This window comes from Rattus norvegicus, chromosome 2, assembly GCF_021556685.1.
Source record: "Rattus norvegicus strain SHRSP/BbbUtx chromosome 2, alternate assembly SHRSP_T2T, whole genome shotgun sequence".
NCBI classification, from domain to species: domain Eukaryota; kingdom Metazoa; phylum Chordata; class Mammalia; order Rodentia; family Muridae; genus Rattus; species Rattus norvegicus.
The window spans coordinates 45,004,539-45,029,187 of record NC_141535.1 but is presented as its reverse complement, the minus strand read 5'-3'; the positions used below and the strand labels follow the sequence as shown (position 1 = coordinate 45,029,187).

The 24,649-nt window shown below is 43.8% G+C and overlaps 1 protein-coding gene and 2 pseudogenes across 5 annotated transcripts in view; all 3 read right to left on the bottom strand.

Annotated features, from left to right (window-relative positions):
* Positions 1–16,786, bottom strand: part of Mier3 (MIER family member 3) — a 28,457-nt gene extending 11,671 nt beyond the window's left edge. For 4 of the 5 annotated variants that reach the window (XR_015662483.1, XR_015662484.1, XM_087621684.1 and 1 more), the window contains exons 1-8: positions 16,664–16,786; positions 15,199–15,223; positions 12,224–12,369; positions 7,062–7,196; positions 5,834–5,954; positions 4,353–4,438; positions 2,025–2,097; positions 225–376 (exon numbers count right to left, since the gene is read on the bottom strand). Coding sequence is in view for 3 of the 5 variants with exons in the window: in XM_087621684.1 (XP_087477810.1) it covers positions 225–376; positions 2,025–2,097; positions 4,353–4,438; positions 5,834–5,954; positions 7,062–7,196; positions 12,224–12,369; positions 15,199–15,223; positions 16,664–16,672 (747 nt within the window). In the remaining 2 variants the exon portion in view is untranslated. 5 annotated transcript variants of the gene reach the window in all.
* LOC103691453 (activated RNA polymerase II transcriptional coactivator p15 pseudogene) lies at positions 5,008–5,760 on the bottom strand (annotated as a pseudogene).
* On the bottom strand, positions 21,686–22,075 carry Mt1-ps2 (metallothionein 1, pseudogene 2; annotated as a pseudogene).

Below are 24,649 nucleotides of genomic sequence, written 5' to 3'. Positions count from 1 at the left end.
GATGGACCCCGTGCTGCAGCAATAAACACAGCACATGTTATCTGAGTGCCAATGTCCTGTGTCCCAGAAAAAGGAGAGCCATCAAGACACCAAGGTCAACCTCTGGCCTCACTCACACCACTCAACCTCAACACACAAAAACCCCTGGGAAAAAGATAGCCCATTTACACTTAGACTATTTAAACCAGCATTTATCTAGAAATACTATAGAAGAGGAAGCTTACCTGTTCGTTATCCCTGGTGTGTGTGCCTGAGGAAATTCTGTCTAGGACTTTTTCATTTCCAGTTCTTAATGAGGTCTCAATAAGGTACTCCTTGACTTTGCTCTCCAAAACCACATCAGGACGCCACAGTAACTGGTCTTCATTTTCATAAGCTGAGAAAGAAAATCCCATCACTATATCACAAATAATGAAGACATTAAAGAATGTTCAGACTGTGCCTCCCTTACTGGACAGAGCTTGCTGACTGGGATAAGTAACTGAGAAGCCGTGTGAATAATGTTGGACAAGAACAGTCTTTTGCTGGCATAAAAGCAAACACAGCTGTTTTAACTTGACTATCTGGGGCCAATAGTCAAAGCATAAAGCTATTCTGGAAGTTGGATTTACTGACAATTAGAAGGCTTTCTAAGGCTAGTTAAACTATAATTGTAAGACCACATTATTAGTATCTTCGAGTTTTGTAATGAAGCTGCAAAAACCAAACCAAACTAAACCAAACAAACAAAACTGTCAAAATAAGAGAGGATGTTTGGAATTTTCTCTTTAATTCCATAATTGACCCTATGAACTTTCTAAAGGTTAAAACTATATAATAAAACAAAACTAAAAGCCAAAATATCAAATAATAACTCAATGTCTAAGGTCTATTGTTCCTTTACAGATTGCTTTAATCAGAAGCGCATGTTTAAAAGAAGCAGATTAATCAAGACCCCCCTAGAGAGGCTTATGAAGGGCAAACATAAAATGCACCATCTCTTAAAATGATGAGCTGTTAGTGCTATTAGTGAGCACAATGTCACTAACACGGGGTTTGATTTATTAATTAATGTACCCCACCACCTTATTAAAGCATCACTCTGTACAAGAGTAATAGACAGAGCATTTACCCTACTGTTGTATGATCCACTCTTCAAGCATGTGAAACCTTCTATGTAACTAATAAAAAAAATAACTCATTGGTCAAGTCTCGACTGTCTTTATCCAACAGTTTCTAGGAAGTTGTTTTAACTGAAATAGGCTAATTCCAGAAGGCACACACACCTTCCCTCCTGAATCTGCAGTTTGGAAGGATTATGAGTGGCTTGTGACGGGGAGAACAAGAGGCACTAGAGGTCATCAGCTCTTCCTGCTTGTCTGACACAAGCTCTTCCATTAGTTAGGAAAACATTGCCGCTAGTAGTGGCCAAGGCTGATGGCCCAGGTAACCTGCCCCTGGGCTATAAATGGAGAGTGATGTAAGAGAGGGAAAGAGAAAGTGGGCCTGGTGGCTGTTAGCACCCATAGACACTGTCCGGATCTCCTGGAGTCTCCTGGTCGTGGAAGGCGGCACAGCTGCATTCATAATCCCCCAGCCCATGCTCCCAGAACTCTCAGGGACAAGTACAGCTGATGACACTCCCGGTGAGGAGCCACAGAGCAACGGCAGCAGGGTGCAGTCAACTTCCTGCTCTGCCAACAACAGGACAAGAATGCCTCCTGGTTTCTTTTTTGCTCTCAGTTTCTTTCCTCAAGATTATATTTGTAACACTTCTTCAAGAGAGGAGGTTCTACTCACAGCTCCTTAAGCCCCAGGGGTCTTGCTACTGTAGGCCTCCCTCGGGTAGCCCTGGAATTAGAAATCTCCCTGTCACCGGCTCCCCAATGCTCAGATCACAAGCAAGGCCACCAGGCCCAGCTTACTGTTGACATACTTTTTTCCCATATTGGATTCTAGAAGTTCCTCTGGATTCATCTAACTCTGTACCATCTGGTTAGTGTATAGTCAGACTTTTAAGAAGTGGTACTATAATTAGACCTTACCTTTCTCATCACCACTGTACTCGCCAAGATAAGGGGGAATTTCTGCCTGATACTGTAGACCAATCATTATTTCCTACAGGAAAATTGAAAATTAAAAGCAACATTATAAAAACAAACACAGAAAAACAATCTCAAATCATTAATCTGTTCTTACCTATCAAAATAAGCTTGATCATGGGACAAAAGAACTATGGCAAGTTGCTTTAGGAAGGCACTTAACTCCTTCTAGGCTTTCTTTTTAAATGTGTGTGTGTTGGGGAAGGTAAGATGTGCACAAGAGTATAGGTGCACGCCCAGAGGACAGCGATGGATTTCTTGGCGTAGAGTCATGGGTAGCTGTGAACCATCCTACACGGGGCTGGGATCGGAGTTCCAGTCTTCAGTAAGAGCAGTATGCACACCTAAGTGATGAGCCATCTAGTCAGCCCCACCTCAAACATAAGATTCATTTCATTTTCACCTACGTTGTTACTAAGCTATATAATCTTTTACATTGGGACAGACTTTAATACAAATTTCTTATTGATTTAAAATTAAAATTAATAGTTATATATATAGGAATTGTGCCTATACAACACATTTAAGTATACAAGGAGTTAAGGGCCAGATAGCAAGTTCATGGGTCTAAGTTACTGTTAAGAGTACTACTGGGCTGGAGAGATGGCTCAGCGGTTAAGAGCACCCGACTGCTCTTCCAGAGGTCCTGAGTTCAATTCCCAGCAACCACATGGTGGCTCACAACCATCTGTAAAGAGATCCGATGCCCTCTTCTGGTGTATCTGAAGACAGCTACAGTGTACTTATATATAATAAATGAATAAATCTTTAAAAAAAAAAAAAAAAAGAGTACTACTAAGATGCTCCTAACAGCTCCCGCTTGGTGGATCCAATGAAGAGACTGACATCTCTACCTCCAGTGAGATGATCCATTGTGGCTAGGTAGCCGCTGGACAGAAATTACCTACTTCATTTACAGACAAATACTATCCAGAAAAGGACACGGTGCAGAATATACTCAACTGGTAATCTCTGCCAAGCCAGAATGATCAGCCCTTCATACTTCTGTGTTTCAAAAGTCTGTCAGATGATCCTAGGCTGAAGACTTGCTCACGTGTTGCCAACAGGGGACTGTGCAAGTAGACAATTATCTCTTCAACCTGTCTCAGCTCAGGAAGCCATGTTAGGCTTCCTATATTTTCAGATATTGGTCATTCTCAGATTTCTGACAGGGTTGAAACTAGTTATAGTCTCACAGCCTACCCAGGCTGTTTAACTTTGACAATACATATTTAATTAGATAGTTATCAGATAGTATACAAGCTAGCCAGGACATAACATAGATTTTAAGCCTTTCTTAAGCTGATAAAATGTTGGACGAGGTATTAGATATATTTTATACTTTATAAATTACAAGATTTACATTTGAGAGAAAAACTTTTAATTAGACAGAAAGGGTGACGTGTAGGCTGATGTCATTATGCAGGTGAGGGCTGGCACAAGTTAGGTCAAGGCCATGATTGTACAGCAAAAAAGTAAAGCAGGGACAAAGTTTTCTAAGGTGAGAAAGAACAAAAATGGGAGAATGGAGATGGAGATGGAGAAGACGTCCCAGAGCCGGGTGGTCTTGAGTGGCCCTAGATGGTTATGTCTATTTCCTTATCTAGGTGGGCGGTTGATATCTTTAACACTTGGTTGTGAGCTTATTGTGTGGATGTACTATGGATTCAGAGTTTAATACATAAACCTGATTATTAAAATTACATCTGTTTGAGTCTTGCTTTCACCGGGTACTTGGGAGCTTCTACCTTAACTACCAGAGGGAGGCTGACAGGAGTGTGGGACAAGTCCGTGACAGGAAGCCACAATAGGACAGCCGCTGCTGGATTTCTAGAGCCCTGATTTTAGGTGAGTTCCATAAGGCCCTCCAGTGCCAGAACTCACTCATGGCAGCCAGCGTGGAGCAGTGACCACTGGAATCCGCACAGATGAGATAAGGATACCCTGCGGTGCCACGCGGCCTTACGGTGCGGTGCCAGCACTAGTGAAGGATAAAAGGTACCATTTTTTTTCTTTTATATATTTACCACAACACATATTTGTGTGTGCATGAGTGAGTGCAGGAGCCCTCAGAGGCCAGAGTCAAACCCCTTAAGCTGAGTTACAGGCAGTTGTGGGCCACTAAACCTGGTGCTGGGAACTGTACTCCTGTCGTCTTCAGGGTTAGTCCATGCTCCTAACCTCTACTCCATCTCTCTTGCCCACAGAAGAGTGTTTAGAGGCACTAGTCCAAAGGCTCCATTAGATTACATACAATGACAGGCGGCTTACCTTTCTCAAATCTTCAGGTGAGTTACCACTGTCCGTTTCAACGTCCTCAATCTCTGATTCCTTATCTCCATCACATGTTGTGTTTGCTTAAGAAAGAAAATACGAAGATTTTAAGCACCTAAGAATGCCATTTTTATATAAAAGTGTGTTGAATAAGGAGGATCCATAAGCCTGTCTGCACTGTGTCCATAGCTGGCAGTCACAAGGACATAGAGCGCTGACACTTCAGTGTATGCTCTTCTTGTCACAACAGCAGCACCTGAAATGTCACATGCAGCATGGGGGCAGAGAGGGGAGGGGCTGTCTTCAGTGGACTGACCCAGGACCGCACAGATAGCTGAGCCCAAAGCTGGCCCTGTTCATTCCCAGGCATGAACACTGGAAACATTAACTCCATTAAAAGCAAGATAAACGGGGCTAAAATTAAGCATTTCACTCTAAAGCCATTTTAATATTACTAATAAATATCAACCACCAAGAACTAACTAAAAATATATAATAAATATACTTTTTGAGCACTGGTAAATTCCCAAAACAGCTAAGCTCTGAACCTCTTTTTTTTCTTTCTTCACTTAGAACATTTTAATAATGCACATTAAAAAAGTATTTGTCTTACAAATTGTTCTGCAATCCAAATATACAACAGCACTGAAAACAACATTTAGAAAACAAAAGCCAATGTGAAAAAGACAGAATAAAATGGCCAGGACAGTACAGGCTTGATATGGCTCAGACTTTACAGCTTTCTTACTGCAGCGTCTATGTCAGAGATCTGTCCCTTCAGCTGGCTCCACTGTTCCATGTTTAAAGAAATACCTTTTCTCCCTGGTTTCACTTCGCCTTCTGAGTCCATCCAATATTCTCTAATGCCAATTAGAAGTTTTCCTTTAAAGTCTCGAACACTGACAGATCCCATCTTTCCAATCTGGAACGCTATCATCTCTGCTGCTGCTACTCTGCTCAGAGGATGCCAGCGCTCTAGAACTCTCACCAGGCTTTTGCTTCTTCACAGGTTTCTCTGCAACAACTTGCTTTTTCCTCTTTAACGTTTTTTCAACTTTGCTGTCAGAATCACTGCCTGAAGAGCTCGAAGAAACAAGTGCCTTTGATTTAGGCACTGCTCCGCTCCAGCCGTCCAACAGCCTCTAGCTCGCTCACTTGCTCCGGACTGACCAGCTCTGAACCTCTTAACACAAGCCTAAACTACTTTGTGGCTGAACTAATTAAGATGGGTTACTATAGCAACAGATGGAGACAGGCAGCCTTGCAAAACTGAATGAGTGTATGGGTTCTAACGGCATGGGCTCACTCACTCCACCTCAGTACAAAGGGCAGCCCTACCCAGGTTATCCATCAGACTCTCTCTAAGGTATGTGCAACGCTTAGACCGCTTCTCCCTGCCAAGCATGTACGTCAGTCTGTCCGACGCCCTGAAGCCTGAAATGTAACTGTTAACATGGAAGAAGGCATTAGCCGCTTACATCGTAAAGGCCGCGGGAAGAAGTCTGAAGTTTCATGGGAAGTCACAGACGGTGTCAGGTCATCTGCAGAAGACTGGGTTTCCTCATCATCGCCCGACAACAGGTCTTTTGCTATTTCTTCCTGCAAGAGTTGGGAAGCAGTGCAAGTTAGGAAGAGCTGCGAGCTCAGCACATGGACGTGCCTTTTGTTTTTATAATCTCAATAATTAAGAACCGATTTGCACCTTCCTTCTGAAAAGTTAGAAATTCTGTTATTTACTTTATATATATAAATACTAACATTTTATATTTAGTAACATACACTGTTTAAAATTTTTAATGACTCAAATTAGAATAAAAATGCAATTGTTCACTTAAACAACTTGCCTATGAGCATGAAAAGAATTAACTGGAAGGTGCAGATCAATCTTATAATAAAAGCAGTATGTTTGCACAACAGAGTGTGTCTACTGGACTAGGTTAGGAGGCTGAGGCAGGAGAATTTCATGAGCTCAGGAGTTCATGGCAAGTCTGAGCAGAATAGTAAGACAGTAATTCAGAAACTATAAAATAGGACCTCTCAGTGTTGTTTTCTAACGAATTCTTAAAGTGTGGAAATCTCTCCAAAGGCTCTCCCGATGTTTAAACGTCCAGGTAAGGGGCTGGCAGCACTGCTCAAAAGAAATTTGACTGGACCGCACCAAAATGTGCCGTTCCACAGTGGTGTTGGATGACCGCTGAAGAGAACTCACAGGAAGAGGTTCCAAGATGTGGATTTCTCTTCCTACCTAAAACCTGACAGGCAATGAGAGCGTCTCAGAATCCCACCCAGAGACACGGCCACATGATTCTCCTCAATGACGAGTACACCTTCCTAAAGCAGCCTGTGTGAGGCAGGTCACCATGGCCTTAGCTGCTGTGACCATTGTCACTCCCAGGACCTAGAAGAACTCTGCCTGAGCTGATCTGGTTTGCAGGCTTTGGAAGATTTGGTAACAGATGTCTCCATGTGTCTACAGATCAACTGTAGTTAAAGAAAAATCCCCTAGATACAATGTCTAGACAGGAAAATACTGAGCAAGAGTAGAACAGCTACTACTACCTACTACCTTAAAGCAATCAAACAATGTTCAAAGCAGTCATCAAAATAGCAGGAAGTTTCCATTTCAGAATTAGAAGATGCTTTAGCAGAAAAAAACTTAGTCAATGACAGTGACCCTAAAACTTTCTTATAAAGGCTTGTACTTACTTTGTCTAGAGTCATATCTGGTAGTTCGTCTGCAAGTTCACTTGGGGAGCTGTTTGCACTGGAATTTGCAACCGTTGGAATTGTAGATTCATAGCCGTAGAATGCCAACAGATCTTCTAGAGGCATATTTCCTTCCTATGTGAGCAGGGTAGACAGACTCAGTAATGCCATAATCTGAACTGTGGGTTAACTACTATGGTTTATATAGCATAGTATCAACAGGGCAGAATCAACCACAGCCCTGGCTTCTTTGTGTATCGATGTTAGAAAATAGTACTAAACCCAGTGCTTAATTGGTATATTAACAAAAGCAATAGTTCCAATAAACCAATCAAGTGAACAACAGACAACTTCAGGTCATTTTAAGTTTCTTGTTTGCTCGGTTAATCCTATATAAATATTGGTATATTTTATATTTATATAATGATGTCCGAACCCAACTGTCATAAACTATCATTTTACGTTATTTCCAAGTTTGAATGTCAGCCCCAGTCCTCCTGACAACATGGCTTTGAAAACCTGCATGCTTTAACCATGGCACTATATCCTAGGTACCCATGTCACCCTTGAGTGACATCCAAACTGTTGGCCCAGCTGATCGTGCGCAGATTTGCCCTAACTACTACAGTGCATACATAGACCCTCTTACAACTACTACTCACCAATAGAGGGTGTTTACCTATGTCAGTTAAGGGTTTCTTTCTAAAGTTTGGTTTAGTTCCCGTCAAGCAAGCAGCTGTCACACAGTACGCTGTATGGAGAGACTAACATGGAACACGTAAATACAAGTGCCCATGAATGACCAAAGTGCCTACAGGACGCTGACCTGTACCCATCCAAGCCCACAAGGAACTTAGGCTGGAGGCTCCCAGGACTTTGGCTTTTGTTCTATAGATACAGCCCTGAACCTGCCTACAGACAGAGCTTAGACTAAAGCATGACACAATGCTAACTCACAAATACAAAGTCAGCCCAGATGGAGGGTCAGTCAGAACAGACAGGACATCACTCATGCCAGAGAAGAACCACCATGACTTAGAGAACTCCGGAAGTTAACTAGCACTAGCCAGTCTTCCTCCAGCAGCAGTCACTCCCTTGGGCTCTTATCCTGCTACCCTGGAGAGGGACCAGGTTGCATCCTTGGCCAACTACCTGTTTGGAGCATCATTTCTTTAAGACTGAACAGTGACCCTTCTCCTTAGTATGAAGATCGCTGCTGTTCCTCATTCCCTGGTGGTCTACCATATCATTCAGACTCTAGGATTACAGAAAATCCTTTCTCTGAAGGAATTCAGTGCTACTGAGAGAATCCGGTAAATTGCCATACAACAACCACAGGTCAAAGCTGTGCAGGGGAAGCAACAATACCCAAATAAATACAGAGTTGCAAACTATGTAGTGCAAATAAAATACAAAGGACCCTAAGGTGAAGACTTGGCTGGGGTCCATTCTCATTGGATAGCAGAGAAAGACAAACCATCTTTGGCTGAGTCTCGAAGCATGGGACATAGTCCAGTGGCTAGCATTCCAGTCAGAGGAGCAGACAAACCTGGAAGCTGATGGTAGTTTAAGAAGGGTGGCCATGGCTCACTGGGATGAATGAGAAGTGACTCAGAATGGCCAGAGAGGCAAGGACGGATCAAAAGGGCTTCACCACTAGGAAAGGAGCCTGGACTGTATCCCCAAGAACCAGGAGCCACTGGAGAACAGAATCAGGAGGGCTAGCCAGCATACAAAGGCACTGCAGTCAGGCCTGACTGGGGTCAACCTGAGACCCGGAAGAACAGATTCCTGCACTGTCCTCTGACCAACATGTTCTTAGGTGTGAGTTTGAGTACAAACACATAGAAGCATAAAAACCATGATTTTCAAATGGAGAAACATGACATTTCTCCTTGAAATACTGGGAAGCTGCATGCAGAAAGCTGTGGGTTATAGCGAGACATAATAAGACCTCTCCTTGAGCAAAAGGGTGGGTACTTTTGGAGTGACAGAAAGACAAAGGGGAAAGAGATTTTTTTTTTAAAGGAATTATATTCAAGATTTTTACAGAGGACACAAGTTTGGGAACTACAAGGCATCCAAGAAGAAAAGTCAAGTTGGCCAGGAGCCTGGAGCTCAGAGAATCAGGCTGGGCTAAAGATATAAATCTGGCATTCATTAGCATCTACATGATATTTAAAGCCATGGGAACTGATGAGCTCACCTACAAAAAGGGCAGAGAGAAAAGGGTCTGTGCTTTATTCCAAGAACGTCAGATACAGGAGCTTATAGGAAATGGGGTAGAGTTCCAAATCTTAAAATGGGATCTTTATTCTAGACCAAGGAGAATAAGTTATTTGATAGCAGGAATGAGAGAGATCTGAGTCTACAGTGCAAGACCTCCAGCCTGTGTAGTTGGCTAACTCCTGGACCAGACAAGGAAGAGACACAAAACTAAGGCAAGATATCAAGACAGGTGTAGTAGTGTGCTTGACTGACAGCCCATGGACGGGTCAAATGAGAGGAAGGAAGACAGGGCAGAGTCCGAGAGCCTACAGCTACGAGAGATGAGGTGAGTGAGTAGGGTCAACCCAGGAAAGCAGGATGCTGAGAAGTGAACGTTGTTCACTGAGGTCAAACAGCAAGGAGAAACAAAGTGAGAAAAAGATAGGCAAGAATTCTTACCATCTGGCAACCAGGAATCACTGGTGACCTTATAATGAGCTGGAAGAGGCCAAACCACGGGTTGACTGGAGGGAGAAGCACATAGATGTTTATGACATCTTGACCAAAGAGTGACCAAGAGCAATACTGGGTCAGGAAGTCAGTCCATCCAAATGTGAGGCATCTGTGAGAAGCACTTGGAAAAGAGACCGATCCCAGACGTGGGGTGGGCCTGGGCTCTGCAGTCAGATCCTATCTCACAGGATCTGTGAGTAGAAGAAACTGAGGGCCAAGGGGCTATAAGGATCAGTGTGAGATAAGGCATACACTGCCAGGATATGACAGGCTGAAAAGAACAGAAAAGTCAGAGGTGGAGGAGTCAAGAGGTTCTTGGTTCTTTCACAAAAATACCATTGCTAACAAAGAGGAGAATGGTATTTAATTTGATCAGAGATCTTACTACACTTAAGAAATGGCAAGCAGTTTTCCTAAGGGGTTGAGATGTAAACAATTACTGTTCGGATTGGCTATGAGGAAAGAAGTGTAATAATTCAGAGTCACGGCATGCTGATCATCACCTTGGGTGAACACCTAGCCCCTTACACCTCCATTTCTGTCTGTAAAAGGAAAATGCCATTATTTTAATCTGATCCCATTAGAAATTAAGATACACACTACTACTAGCCACATGCTTATCTGTGTTCCTTCTTAACCAAGGAGACCTTTTACCGTAACAGGAAAATACGTGTGTTCATGGTGCATTGCCAGTGGACTGCGATACAGATTAAATTCAGTACCTAATACAGTATTCCTGAGACTCTGCACAACAATACATGTAGAAACTTTAATCTTTTCACAAATCTAGTGGAAAGGATGATTTAGTTTCTTATTTATTTAAACATCTGAGTTTTTAGAAAATTTAATAATGTTTAAGAGCTAAATCTAAATCTAGAATCAAATTTAAATCTTGGAAAGCAGTTAAAAAAACAAAATTTATGAAGCTTATGATTTATAAAGAGCCACAAAAGAAAAGCTAACTTTGCATCTTATTTTTAATTTCCATGCCACATGACAGCCACAAATTTGTAAAGCACATTCAGTCACTCTAATTAGTATAAAAATAAAACTTATTGAAAATGAACATTAACATCCTATCCCTAAACTGCTAAAATTTACCAATACCTAAACTGTAGTTTCAGTAATAAAGATCAATATTATCATCTTAAATTACATAAGTCAAATTTTTTTCAAGTTTTACCCTCTGTTTCTTTTACTCATTTTTGTGTTTCATTAAATAGCAAGAGACAGCTACACTTTATTGAAGAAAGAACCACTCAGGAACTGAAAAAAACTAGCCTTCTGAATGGAGAATCAGATCATCAAGAAGCAGAAACATCAAATAGAGACACTGATAAATGTTGAGACCACAAAAGCATAAATTTTCTAAATATACAAATTCAGAGGTGGGTGTCAAAAAACAAAAATGCTATTGATTATCTGCAGATGCATAGGAGGAGAGTGACTGTACTTTCAGATTGGACTAGAGCTTCTAATGCAGCTCAGGCTGGCCTTGAGCTCATGATCGTCCTGAGTCTACCTCCTAAATGCTAGGAATACAGATACGCATGAGCCACTTCTGTCTTGGAGATACTTTTTCAAATGGTTAAACCTAATTATAATTACCATGGATTAATTAATCACATGAAAACTTCAGGAGCGGCCTGAGGTCTAGGCCCTGAAGACTGTTTCCCTATAAGCTAACAGGAAGAAAAGACCACGGTACACTGCCCTGCTTCATTCAAAGACAGTGAAAAGGCTGTATGTTTGCGCTCTAAAAAAAGAAAAAACCAGAAGCACAAGAGCAGGGGCATCACTTGCTATTATCCCTGAAGGCTTTTGTTCCTGTGAGCTGATGAGAAATTTTCAAGCGAGGCTAATCTACAGACAGTGTAGCCCAGCAGCTTCCCAAGGTGACCCTATGGAGGACTCTTGCTATGCTGTGGTACAAGGGAGGCTTAAAATACAGTTCATTTCAATTTATATTAACTTTGGACTTAAGAAGTTGTGCACTACACTCAATCCTGCCAAGTTCTGAAAAGATGACTGGAGGGTGAAGACGGAATGTTACCAATTTACATTGGAAAGTATAGCAAATTTTGTTCAGTCTCAAATGGTGTCCTACCAATATAAGTTTCGGAAGGAAAAGATTTTTCCCTACTCTACTACAGGACTAAATAAAGCTCAAGTCAGACCCTCACTGTTCTGGGATAAGCTGAAAAATGAGGCTAACAAATAATGAAAATGCTCTGATTAAACTACTCTCAAAATGAGAAAATTTGTAATATTAGCCTAGGTTTGAAAAATAAAAAAAGTACTTAACATAGTTCAGGAGAGTTTCGAACTTAGAATAACGTTTCCAAGTCTTTACCAGTGTTTGCCTGTTCTAATTAATATGCTGAATAAAGTTTCCAAGTCTTTGCCAGTGTCTGCATGTTCTAATGTGCTAAAGCCTTTACCTTTTCCAGGTCTTCAATTTCAGAACTGAAGTTTTTGCCGTCACCCATCAATTCCTCTTCCTCTAGAGTTCTTTCATCATCATAGTCATGGACCAGCATCTCAGCAGTGGGGTCAAAATCATGATCCTCAGAAGACAAAGACCCAACTGGAATGAAACACAGAGTCATTTACACACCCAAGGGCATTTAAAAACAAAATAAAAATGTGTGCTGGTTTTCTAGTTGCTTTTGATATTTATATGTGAATTTTATTAAATGAATTTACTATACACTTTATGGACTGTAAAATAAAACTATATGGTCTTGAAAAGATATGTAACCCAGCAAAAGAACAAGGTAGAGTATTCACAAACACTGTTACAGGCACTGAGACCATGAAGAGAACAAGGTACAACATTTATGCTTCACAGGCATCCAGAGCCTGGAAAAGCAAACGAGCAACAGGAACAAAATGGTGTCAGTGGCACATTCCGAAGAAAGAGAAAAAAAAAAAATCAAACTTCTTACTAGTTATCATTTGCTTAAAATAGCCAAGAGCTGGGCACACAGCAATGTGGCGTAATGCCTGTCTGGAATACACGGGCTCCTTCCTGGGTTCAATTCCTAGTATAGCCCAAACACAAGCCACATGGCCAAACAGAAGAATTAAATTCCAGGAACGAGAGACTTCCAGAGAATGAGTCAACAAACATTAACATTTCAGAAGAGATTATATTTTACATTAACTCTAACCCTAAACAAAGACACAAAATTCAATAGAAAACTGGCTTTCAAGACAAATACATCTTTCTATGAAGCAACTATAACTATTTAGTTTTTTAAAGCATAGAACCATTTTATTCAGACCTTGTCAGTATTTCAAATTCCCCAGAATTAATCAAACAGACATTAAAGCACAAATCCATGCATGTTCTGGATTGCTCTTAAAGAAAGTAAGGTAACAGACATCCTATCTGCAGGTTTAGAAGACGTCCCACCTCAAGCTGCTATTGTCAACAGGAGAATTCTGTGCACTTGTCTGCTCTAGTATTAGATGCCATTACACTGGAGAAGCTCAGAGCTTGGAAGGACCTGCGACCTGGGGTGTGGCCATGTCTATGGAAGAATATTCAACAGTTTGCTACTTTTAAGAAAGCTATTTCTAGGGGTTGGGGATTTGGCTCAGTGGTAGAGCGCTTGCCTAGCAAGCACAAGGCCCTGGGTTCGGTCCCCAGCTCTGAAAAAGAAAAAAAAAAAAAAAAAAAAAGAAAAAGAAAGCTATTTCTATTTTAACACTTCAAACATTTAAGCATCATGAACAGTGAACTAGGCCAATGTGTTTTCATGATGTAGAGACTCCAATTACAGTTCCATGTTTCTGAGTTCAGAAAATTATAATCATTAGCCCACTCCCATTCAAACAAGTACAAATTTCCATTTCTATAAGACTTTATTTGCAAGGTTTTTGGTATATGCTCATTTTTGCTGAAATAGATATGGCTTAACTTACTTTTAGAGAGAAAGATAAATTATTTACTAACTAGCTCAAAATCAAAAAATACCATCTTTATAAATTTTCTTTCCTGAGAAACATTTGTGATATGCCTAAGTGTCAAGGATGTGAAACAGACGGGCCTAAAAAAGATCTACTCCTGGCTGTCTGTGGCTTGAGACTTGAGGCAGGCTTCAAACTTCCTGGATCTTCCTGGGTTTTTACACACTGGACTAAAGGCAATGATCTGAGTCCTTTCCAGCTGTAAAAATTCTCTCTAAATGTTGACTAATTCATTAAAAACTAAGTGTCTGCTTAGACATGGAGGCCACACTGCCTTTTGGATTTTTATTTGAATTGCAACTTCTACAGACAATAATGCAAAATGGAAAAATCACATTTTATCAACCTGATGCTTCAAATCATGTATATAAATATTCCTTCCCTGAACTTGCATCGTAACAAAGAGCTGCTTGTCTTGACGTTAGGAAGAATTTTAAAAACACTGTACAGATAGAGGCAAACAATGATTTTAAAATAATCACATATTCCCATCACTTTGTGTTAATCTATCTTACCACCTTGAAAGTTACCTAAATACAAAAACTAAGACTCAAGGCAAATGGCTCCATCCCTCTAAACAAAGTCTGGGGGTACAGCCAGGGACGCCTCAATAGCAGAGAACTTACTTAGCACTTGGTAGTCCTTATACCAAAGGAAAAAAAGCATACACTCCCATTATACTAACTGGGTGCCTCTGTAAAACAATTCCAATTGCCTCCTTGTACAATAACGGGGGTAGATAATTCCAGAGTCATTTTTCAGGAACCCGTGAGCCAAGGCAGCTAGAAAAGGTTTGAGAATCTACAGTTTAGCAGATGAGGAAAGTACACTCTCCCTTCCCATGTAAGTACACCTGTGCAGATTCTGTGGACTCCTTTAATTGGATCCCCAAAGTAGTCTCTGACTTCTCTACTAGAAAGGTTAAGATGGTCTCCCCTCAAAATAACCATATTAATACTTCTCTGCAAAACCAGGAAGACACATATTGCTTTTTTTCATTATTTTCGGATTAAATATAATAGATATTTCTTGATAGTCAGAGTAAAGAAAAATGGAGTTAAAACTAATAATCCAAGTTGCCACAGGTTCTGACAAGTTAAAAGGGCAATTCTTTTAATAAACAAAAATAAGACTTAAATGGTTAAAATTTGTAGAAAGTTGATTTGAGAGTATTTCCAGCTTAGAGGCAAACAATAAAAGTTATGAGGGAATAAAAGACTTTGTAATAAGGTTTCAGGGTGCTTTTTCCAACATGCACAGTGAATAACAGTAAACTATTCCTTCCTCTAACAAGGTAATTACATTGGAACCCTTTAAGATCCAAATGATGAAAAAAATAGCACTACACAGCTCTGTGGAAGTACAGAATCGTTTTAGCAGCAAATCTTTGAGCCCATTTCCCTCTGGGACTCCCCGAAAGAGGTAAGAAAATTGAACAAACCTGGGCTCGAACTTCCAAAGGAAGCCTGAGAGAGAGAGAAAAAAAAGAAAACTGTGAGGTTGAATCCTGTAGCAAGGAAAAGGAGGCAGTGCAGGCAACAGGGCGCAGAGGGGGCGGTGCCGAGCGCTCCCAGGCAGCTGCCAAAAAGTGCAAGACGTAGCTTCGCTCCAATCGCTCCCAGCCCCTTTCGGGCCCCCTCTTGGCTGCCTCGCCTTCCTCCCCAAGTCCCCAGTGTACAAACTCGCAGACTCGGGACGAAGGCTGGAGTTGGAACGGGCAACTCCAAGCCACGGTTTGGAGCTCGGCAAGTTACAAAGCCGGGAAGCCGAAACCAGAGCTAGTCGGCTCGTAGCATCAGTCCTTCATCCCGGGCATCTGAGGAGTTCACCTACACTAGCTCACCCAGCTCTCCGCTGGCTCCAGAGCAACTCCGCGAAACGCAACCCCGTTCCCTAGGAGGGTCTCACCCTCTGAGATACACAGCCTGCCCTTTGGGGGCGCGGGTACCCGAACTACACGATTTGTCTACTGCCCCAAGCATAGGCCGGCTCGACCCTGACACTGGTCCCCAAACCAAAGCGAGAGAGCCCCTCCCCACCTCCCCACCCCCCACCCCCGGGCTACGGAGGTCGGAGCCTGGGCCACTGAGTCTGGGATGAGCCGGTTCCTCCCCGGGTGAGCGGTCGGTCCCCAGCCCGCCAGCTCGGCCCTAGCACGGCTCGCTCCTGCCCAGCTCCGGTGCGCCCATCACGCCGCCCCCTCCCCCAGCTTCCCCGTCCCAGGGGAGATAGCCCGGCAGCTAGGGTCGCTCGGCGTCCCCCCCAGTCCGGCCCGGGGTGAAGACTCTCGGGCCGCTTGGCCGGCGAGGACGTCGAGGTGTGGGTCGGTCTCTGCGCCCGGGGACGCCGCACCTCACAGGCTTCGGGGCAGAGAGTCCCGCTCTGCTCCCGCTGGCCTCGGAGCCCCTGGCCTGGAGGGGCGGCGGGCGGCCGGAGAGCCGAGGGCCGGGCCGGCTCACTCCGGCGGGGCAGTGGCGCAGCCCGCTCTCCGCGCTGCAATCCAGCCGCCGACCAAGGATCGGCCGCTCTCCACCCACCCCGACCCCGGGAGGAGGCGCCGAGCGAACGGCGGCCCGCGTCAGCCGCTCCGGCCACGGCCCTGAGCCTACCCGGGCCCGAGGCTCGCCTCCGCCGCCCGCCGCCGCCCGGCCCCACCGCCCGGCCCGGCCGGGGTCGGAGCCGCCGCGGCCTAGTCCCGAAGGGAGACCGCTCCCGCGCCCGCTCCCGCCCCCGCCCCCCCGGCAGCCCCGCCGCGCTTCGCCGCCGCCCCGCGCCCCCCGCCGCCGCCGCGCCGCCTTCTGAGGACCCGCGGGAGGAGCCGAGGGTCTCAGGCCAGCTGCGGGGCTTCGGGGGACAGCCCGGCTCTCGCCCCGGCACGGCCGCAGCTGCCCGGTTTCTCCGCTCACCTCCGCCATATTGGTACCTTTAGGGCGAACGAGCAGCGCCGAGCCCAGTCCCCGGATGGGGCGCCTGAGCCAATCGCAGCCGCCGCCGCCGCTGCCGCCGCCGCGGCCCGCCAGGCACCCGCCCGGAGGCAGAGGCGGCTCGGCCCCTTATAGGGCAGGCCGGCCCGCGACGCCCCCGGCCCGCTCGCACACCCACGCCGTCCGGCGCTCCCGCGGCCGCCGCTCCTGCACGCGCCCGCCCCGCGCGCCCACGGCGCTCTGCCCCGGCTGGAGTAAAGTTCCAGCTGAACTGCGGGCGAGCGCGGGGACCGGCCGGTGCGGTGGGGATGCCGGGGGCGGCAGAGGGGGGTGGCGAGAGACTTGGAGGAGGGCTCGACGGACTTCTCGAAGTGAGAAGAGTACGCGATGGGAAGTGAGCGAGCGCCTGATGGCCAAAAAGGGAGACCCCGACAGGAAGCAGGACGACTAGGCACCTGCAGGAATGGAATGCGCATCGGCGTTCACTGGCGTGAAGTGAACTGTGGAAGTAGACATTTGTTAGACAAGCTTTGGAAGATGACAATTCAGAAGAAAAGGCAGAAGACTGACAGACGGGGCAGACACATGCTTGCACGATCCAAGGCATAACCTGTACACTTGATTTTTAAAAAAGACCGGTCCTAGGAGTTATTAATCACAAATAGTCCAGAAGATGATCCAAAGATATGCACTTGATGAACCCGTTAAAAAGCAGAGTGTATCAAAGACCCTGAACTAAATTTCAAAACCTTCCTCTCACACCTACCACCGGGAGTTGGGGGAACCTTTGAGATTATATATACAATAAATGTAGTTTCATGGGTAAGTGGATATATGGAAGAGGAGATTTAGCAGAAGTACCTGCTCCTACGTAGACTTCAAGAAATAATGCTGTGTATGAAAACAGCCCCTTGAGAGATAATTGGAAAACACCAGAGCTCTCCTCAGATGCCTGCCAGGAGCTTGTAATGTTAATGGCAAAATGAAGTTTGCACTCTAGCTTCATAAAGTTAATCACCTTTAAGATGCTAAGGCTTTTCATACTTTTAAACCAAACTTGCACTGTCCACGTTTTAGCCTCGGGTCTCCAATTCCTTTACTGTACGAGGATGAAGTAGAGGCAGGTTACAGGAAGAAGAAACAAGGGTTACTTCAAAGATTATTAATAAGGCAGTCAAAACCAACCTTAAAACACTGGTAAGTTATTTATTCATGGAAATTTTACAGAAGACAAAAATCACTCAACTTCAAAATACCCAAAAGACATGGAAAATTACACTTTCCCTACTGTGAATGATATCACAACCTTTTGTAGAAGACAAAAATCACTCAACTTCAAAATACCCAAAAGACATGGAAAATTACACTTTCCCTACTGTGAATGGTATCACAACCTTTTGTCCAATCAAATAACTCAAAAACAGGCTTGGCTCATGTTGTGCCTAAATGGCTTGAAATGGATTTTACAAGTGACCAGGGTTAGAGAGGGGCAGTGAGTATGCATGTCCTCTGGACAGAGCCACTCAACACTGTTCAGCAATTCTGCTCCAGCCAGACAGCCAACAGCCTGCCCCTTCTTCACACTTTAAAAAAATTTTCATCCTACCAAACTTGGCAAATACTCAATGAATATGGTCTTAGACCTACTAGCCAATTCTGAGAAACATATGGCCCTGCAGTTCTCCATGAACAAAGTAGGGTTTCTTCAGGTTCCCTTGCCACCTCACAGGGAAAAGCCTTGTCCAGAGCCTTAATAAACTGTTAATTTACTTTATCATTTTATGAACTTACTAGGCAAAAAAAAAAAAAAGTTAAGCTTCTTCAAGAATGAATTGTGTATAAGCCAAAACTAAAGTGAAAACTAACATCCCAAAAGAGTGTCCCAGGGAGCTTGGGATTAAAAAAAAAATATTGGAGGTCTCAATTTTATCAAATCCACAAAGGAAACAGTTTTTTAGAAAGCAGTCGTATATAAAATAGCCCTGTAACCTCTGCAATGGCGACCTCTCCAGAGGTGCCATCCCATTTCAGTTTGCCAGGTTCTTAGAAGTCTCCTCAAGATTCTCCACCAGATCTGGAACCTTATCATCACATTCTCCAGTAGCAAGAGGTGCTTTTCCATCCACAGTCTCCTTAATCAGACTGCGGCAAGCTGGCCGAGGATGCTGGGAAGCATTTCTGTCAGCTGTTTTTGTCTTGGCGAGGTGCCTTAACTTTAGGGTTGTTAAAATGGATCACTGTTCCTTGGTTTGTACACATGTTCACCTCTTCAAAACCAGAGACACCTCTAACTTCTTTAAGGAGAACTGCAGGCTTTTTTTTTTTTTTTAAATCATCTGTCAGTAGCTCCTTTCCCACCAATGGGCACTTGGGCCTGCGGTTTGGAGTTTTTCCTGGTTCATAAACATTCCTTTCATCTTGGAGTGAAATGGAGTCACACTGGGGACTAAGGTTCGTGCTGGGGCAGGGGGGTCCCTCAGGCCAACCAGCTGAGATAAAGCACACACCTGCCAGGACCAAAGATGGCAGCTCAAATCAGGAGTTAAACATAATTTTCCCACTGCAATCACTAGAGAAAAAGCTTGCTACCCTGCCTTACATAGCACATCCCTATTAAATAAAGCACGTAAAGTCTACTATATAGATGGATCTTTCATTGTTTTTAATAAGACTTCCAAGAGTTGGTTGGGATAAAATGTCCTTTTCTTCTCCTGACTTGAAATAAATGTTTTTGTTTCTGTTTTACTGTACTGTCATTGCACAACACGTGCTACTATATAAAAGGCCCTAGATAGGTGTCTATAGTATAGAATTGCCCGAATGTCAGGCACTATAGAATCACCATAAACGTCCAGGTTCCCCCAAAGACTATGGTCAAGCAATTCATATAGATGACAGTTGAGGTGGAAGCAAGGAAAACTTAAAACTAAAATAACAGTAACCTTGTAAGTGGAATCATAAAGTACCAAGTCTTCCAGCCCTCCTTAGAAAAACTTAAATGTAAAGAGTGAGAACCAATGAAGTTAAGTAGACCAGAAGGCTGACCACCACCTGAAGGACAGCATAGAACATGACACCTATAGCCAAAAAGTGGTGGCTAGACAACACCAACAACAAATAAAAGTGGCCATTTGATCCTCTTCCTCTTTGAGAAGATACATGGAAATTCTTCAGGAGAATCAGCATACTGTAAATATGTCTGTCTTGCCTGGGCTTTACATTAACAGAAATTTAAGGAAATACCCTACTTCAAAAGCCCTAGCCGGTTTTATGACCTGTTTTGTGGGGTTTCCATCATGAAACTTCACTGAAGATGCTTCACGATAACGTTACGGTAATGCAATATCAATATTTAGGTGTCTGTGGACACCCTCTGACCCAAGGGGAAATAATGAGCTATCTGAACTTGACGTCTCCATTTAAAGTGCCAATCAGTCAAGCAGAACCAAGAAAAGAGTGAGGCTCACTGGTGTAGACAAAAGCCAAGGACAGCAAATGCAGATATGGCGTGTACTGCCTAACAGAACAGCAGCAAAGCCTCATTGTCAGTCTAGCTCTTGCCCCATGAAAAGTTGGAGCCAGAACTTAGGCAAATTCTAATTTACCAGAAGCAAAACTATGTGAATTTTTTTTAAAGCTTGTCAACAACAACAACAACAACAAAAAAAAACAAAACAAAAAAAACCTGGGTGCTGTGTGGTATATACTTGTCTCTGCAAAAAGATCATGTGACCCCAGGAGTGAAAAGCCCAAGCACTGTGGCAAAAATCAACCTCCAAAACACCAAATAAACAAACAAATAAAAGGCCCGGGTAAGTACATCCTGGTGATCCCGTCAACTTCCAATATAAATTCTGGCCTGGGGGCTGGAGAGATGACTCAGCAGGTAAGAGCACTGCCTGCTCTTCCAGAGGTCCTGAGTTCAATTCCCGGCAAATCACATCTATAATGAAGTCTCTTCTGGCATGCAAGTGTCCATGCAGGCATGTAGATAGACCTCTCATATACATTAAATAAATAAAATTAAAAAAACTTAAAAAAAAAAAAAGAACCAGGTCAGAAGCCTGTTTCTTCCAGCCTCAAGATCTGGATCACAGGCGAGCCCTCCATCTCTGGACTATATGTAGTTCATTCCAGATGTAGTCAAGTGGGCAGCAAGGACTACCCATTGCAATTTAATGGTAAGTAAAAAGATGAAAGCCTTCTCAGTTCACAGATATGAGCATTTCTCCAAGAATCAAGGCCATCAAAACAAGACGGATTCATTGAGCCACCATATCCTTCTTAGTGGTTCCAATTCCATTTTCCACCTCAACGATTTTACCTTTATTTAAGTGACATCCTTATGTATGCTTTTAGCTTTGTTTATCTGGTTGTACATGTATGGGTGCTTTACCTGCATGTATTTTGAACAGCACTTTCATTCCTGGCACTCTCTGAGATCAGAAGAGGACATCAGATCCCTGGATTTGGAGGTGGGGATGGTTGTAAGCGCCAGTGTGGGTGCTGGGAGCCAAAATGAGGCTTCTGCAATAACAATGACTGTTTCTCACAGCTGAGCCATCTCTCCAGACCTCAAAATATTTCTAATAACTGTGCTTTCCCTCACAAATTCAATTTGATATCCCTTTTAATTTGTGTGTGTGTGTGTGTGTGTGTGTGTGTGTGTGTGTGTGTGTGTCCTTGCTTGTCTGTCTGTGTACCATGATGTGCAGGTACCCATAGAGACCAGAAAAAGGATATTGAATTGCCAGGAACACAATCCATTTTCAGATATCCTATGTGGGTGCTGGGAACTGAACCCAGGTCCTCTGCAAGAGCAGCAGATACTCTAACTGCTGAGCCATCTCTCCAACCCTGAGATTTTCTTTTTATTGCTCATTTAGGTAATTGCCAAAGGCATGCTTTCCAGCGTCTCGTAATAATGACCACCAAAACTAAAGTCTTTATGTTAAACGTCAAAATGTGTGCAATAGACTCTTTTTTTTTTTTTTTTTTTTTTTAAGAATAAACAGGCTTTTATTATTCACATGCTCGGTAGAAAACGGGGTTTAGTAAACTGGGTGGAGGTGTACGGCAAGACTCTGAGTTGGTCCGGAAATTATTTACACCTGAGGGCAGCAGCACTGTTCGTCACTTCAGGCACAGCACGTGCACTTGTCCGAGGCACCTTTGCAGACACAGCCCTGGGCACATTTGGAGCAGCCCACGGGGCAGCAGGAGCAGCAGCTCTTCTTGCAAGGAGGTGCATTTGCAGTTCTTGCAGCCGCAGGAGCTGGAGCAGGTGCAGGAGCCGCCGGTGGAGCAGGAGCAGTTGGGGTCCATTCCGAGATCTGGTGAATCTGGAGCAACGGTGTAAGCAACAAGAAGGCAGTCAGGCTGCTGAAGTCGGGATGAGGCTTAGCGGACAGTCTGCTCTCTTTATAGTCGTTGGACGGGTCCGGGCGCAAAGGGTTTGCACTCAGTTGGCGGTTGCTCCAGCCCGCGCTCAGTCACGAGCGCAGCGTCCTTGGCAGAGCCGAGCGCACTCTTCGGGCCAAGACTCTTAAATACAATTGGAAACTGATATCAATCTTAAAAAAAAAAAATAAAGCACATAGTGTGGGCTCACATGCGTGCATGGGGGGCGGGCGCATAGCATGGAAGTGGAAACTGAGTCATTACAAAGGAAAACATCTTGGGTAGTGAAGAGAAAGGGTAAGGGAGTATGTGTGATAAAAAGCATATGTTTTGGAGAAGTGGTGGTTTGCATATGCTTGGCCCAGGGAGTGGCACTATTAGAAGGTGTGGCCTTGTTGGAGGAAGTGTGTCACTGTGAGGTGGGCTTGGAGACCCTCCTCCTAGCTACCTAGGGATGCTCAGGCTGTTCCTGGCTTCCTTCAGGTGAAGATGTAGAACTCTCAGCTCCTCCTGCACCATGTCTGCCTGGATGCTGCCATGCTCCCGTTTTGGTGATAAGACACTGAACCTCTGAACCTGTAAGCCAGCCCCAACTAAATGTCTTTATAAGAGTTGCCTTGGTCACGGTGTCTGTTCACAGCAATAAGACCCTAACTAAGAAGGGGACCAGTGGGGACAGGAACACAAATGACAGCTGGGGGAGTGTGCATGAGTGAGAACAAAGTGTAACGACACAAGTCTACAAACCATGGCATAAAAATGTATTTACATGCTAACCTAAAACAAGGTTTCCTCTTGAATAGGAAATTTTACCCAATTCTTTTCTTAGAATATCCACACCCATTCCACTCTAAACAAGTACACTATGATTTATGTTGCAGAAATCTTTTTCTGATATATTACTTTCTTTGCAGCAAAAACATGTCCGTCTAAGTTGACAGTCAAGATTAATTTTCTCCAGATTGTGTTATCAGTCTAATTATTATCAATCTGCCATTTATCAAAACAATATATTTGTGTTATAGTTTCATTAAAGCTTATTGAACAAAATTACATTGGAAGTTGAGCTCTCAATAGGGTGAACAGCATCTTTGAACACTAAATTCATATCCTTGTTAAAGAATGATGCCCAACGGGGTTGGGGATTTAGCTCAGTGGTAGAGCACTTGCCTAGCAAGCGCAAGGCCCTGGGTTCGAAAAGAATGATGCCCAACTCTAGAATAAAAGTTTAATGGCAACTGTATCTTAGCCTATATACAGATATAACCTTTGGAAAACAATATTCATAGAATGCAAAGCTTGAAGGGAGCTTTATCAGTAAATCGCCACTTGAACTCTGAAATCTTTTGTTTGTTTCCTGGGTTAGTTTGTTTGTTTTGTTTTATTTTTAAGACAGGGTTTCTCTGTGTAGCCCAGGCTATCAGTTTGTAGACCAGGCTGGGCTCAAACTCAGAGATTCACCTGACTCTGCCTCCTGAGTGCTTGGGATTGAAGGCCTGTGCTGCCCCTCCCCAACCTCTTTAAAATCATTAAAATTAGCATTCATTAAACTTTGTAATCTGCCTTCTTTCTGCCTTCTGGGCATTCTCTCTCAAATGTTATTTGGAAGCTGAGAGGAAGCTCTGTGCTTAAGAGTCCTTAGCGGGGTTGGGGATTTAGCTCAGTGGTAGAGGGCTTGCCTAGCAAGCACAAAGCCCTGGGTTCGGTCCCCAGCTCTGGGAAAAAAAAAAAAAAAAGAGTCCTCAGCAAGCAAACTTGAGGGTCTGATTTCAAGTCCCCAGCACCCTCATAAAAGCCAAGCAAGTCTACATCTGCCTGTAGCCCCAAAATGGAGGGTAGAGATAGATGGATTCTGGGAGCTCATCGACCAGCCAGCCTAGCCAAAACAGTGAGCTTCTGGTTCGGTGAGAGACCCTGCCTTAAGGGAAAAGGTGGGAAGCATTAGAGGAGGCACACCCACCTCCTCTGGCTTCCACACCCACGCACGTGGACATACCATACGCCCTGCTGCCTGCAACCCGTAATACTATAAAAAAATGTTTGTTTGCTTGCTTGTTGGTTTAAGACAGTTTCTCTGTGTAGTCCAGGTAACCCTGAAACTTCCCGTGTAGGCAAGGCTAACCTTGAACTCAGAGATTCACCTTCCTCTGCCTCCCACCGCCAGGACTAAAGGCATGTGCCGCCACAGCCAGACAAGACCCCACATTTTTTTAATGATCTATCAACTGAAGCTTGTTGGAGATAAAGAAATACTATCTGACTTTCTAACTGGTTATTCAGCCTTTAGTCTTTTCTAATTATATCAAAGTCAGTATTGCCAAAAAAGACCATGTAGGTTACATACTGTTTTTTTTTGTTTTGTTTTGTTTTGTTTTGTTTTGTTTTGTTTTTTCCGGAGCTGGGGCCAGAACCCAGGGCCTTGAGCTTGCTGGCAAGTGCTCTAGCACTGAACTAAACCCCCAACCCAGTTATATACTGTTACATCCCTTCCCTGTTCCACTCAACAGTCTCCAAAAAGATAGGCAAAATGTATTGAATGTCCTGAATTTTATACTTTCTTGCAGTATT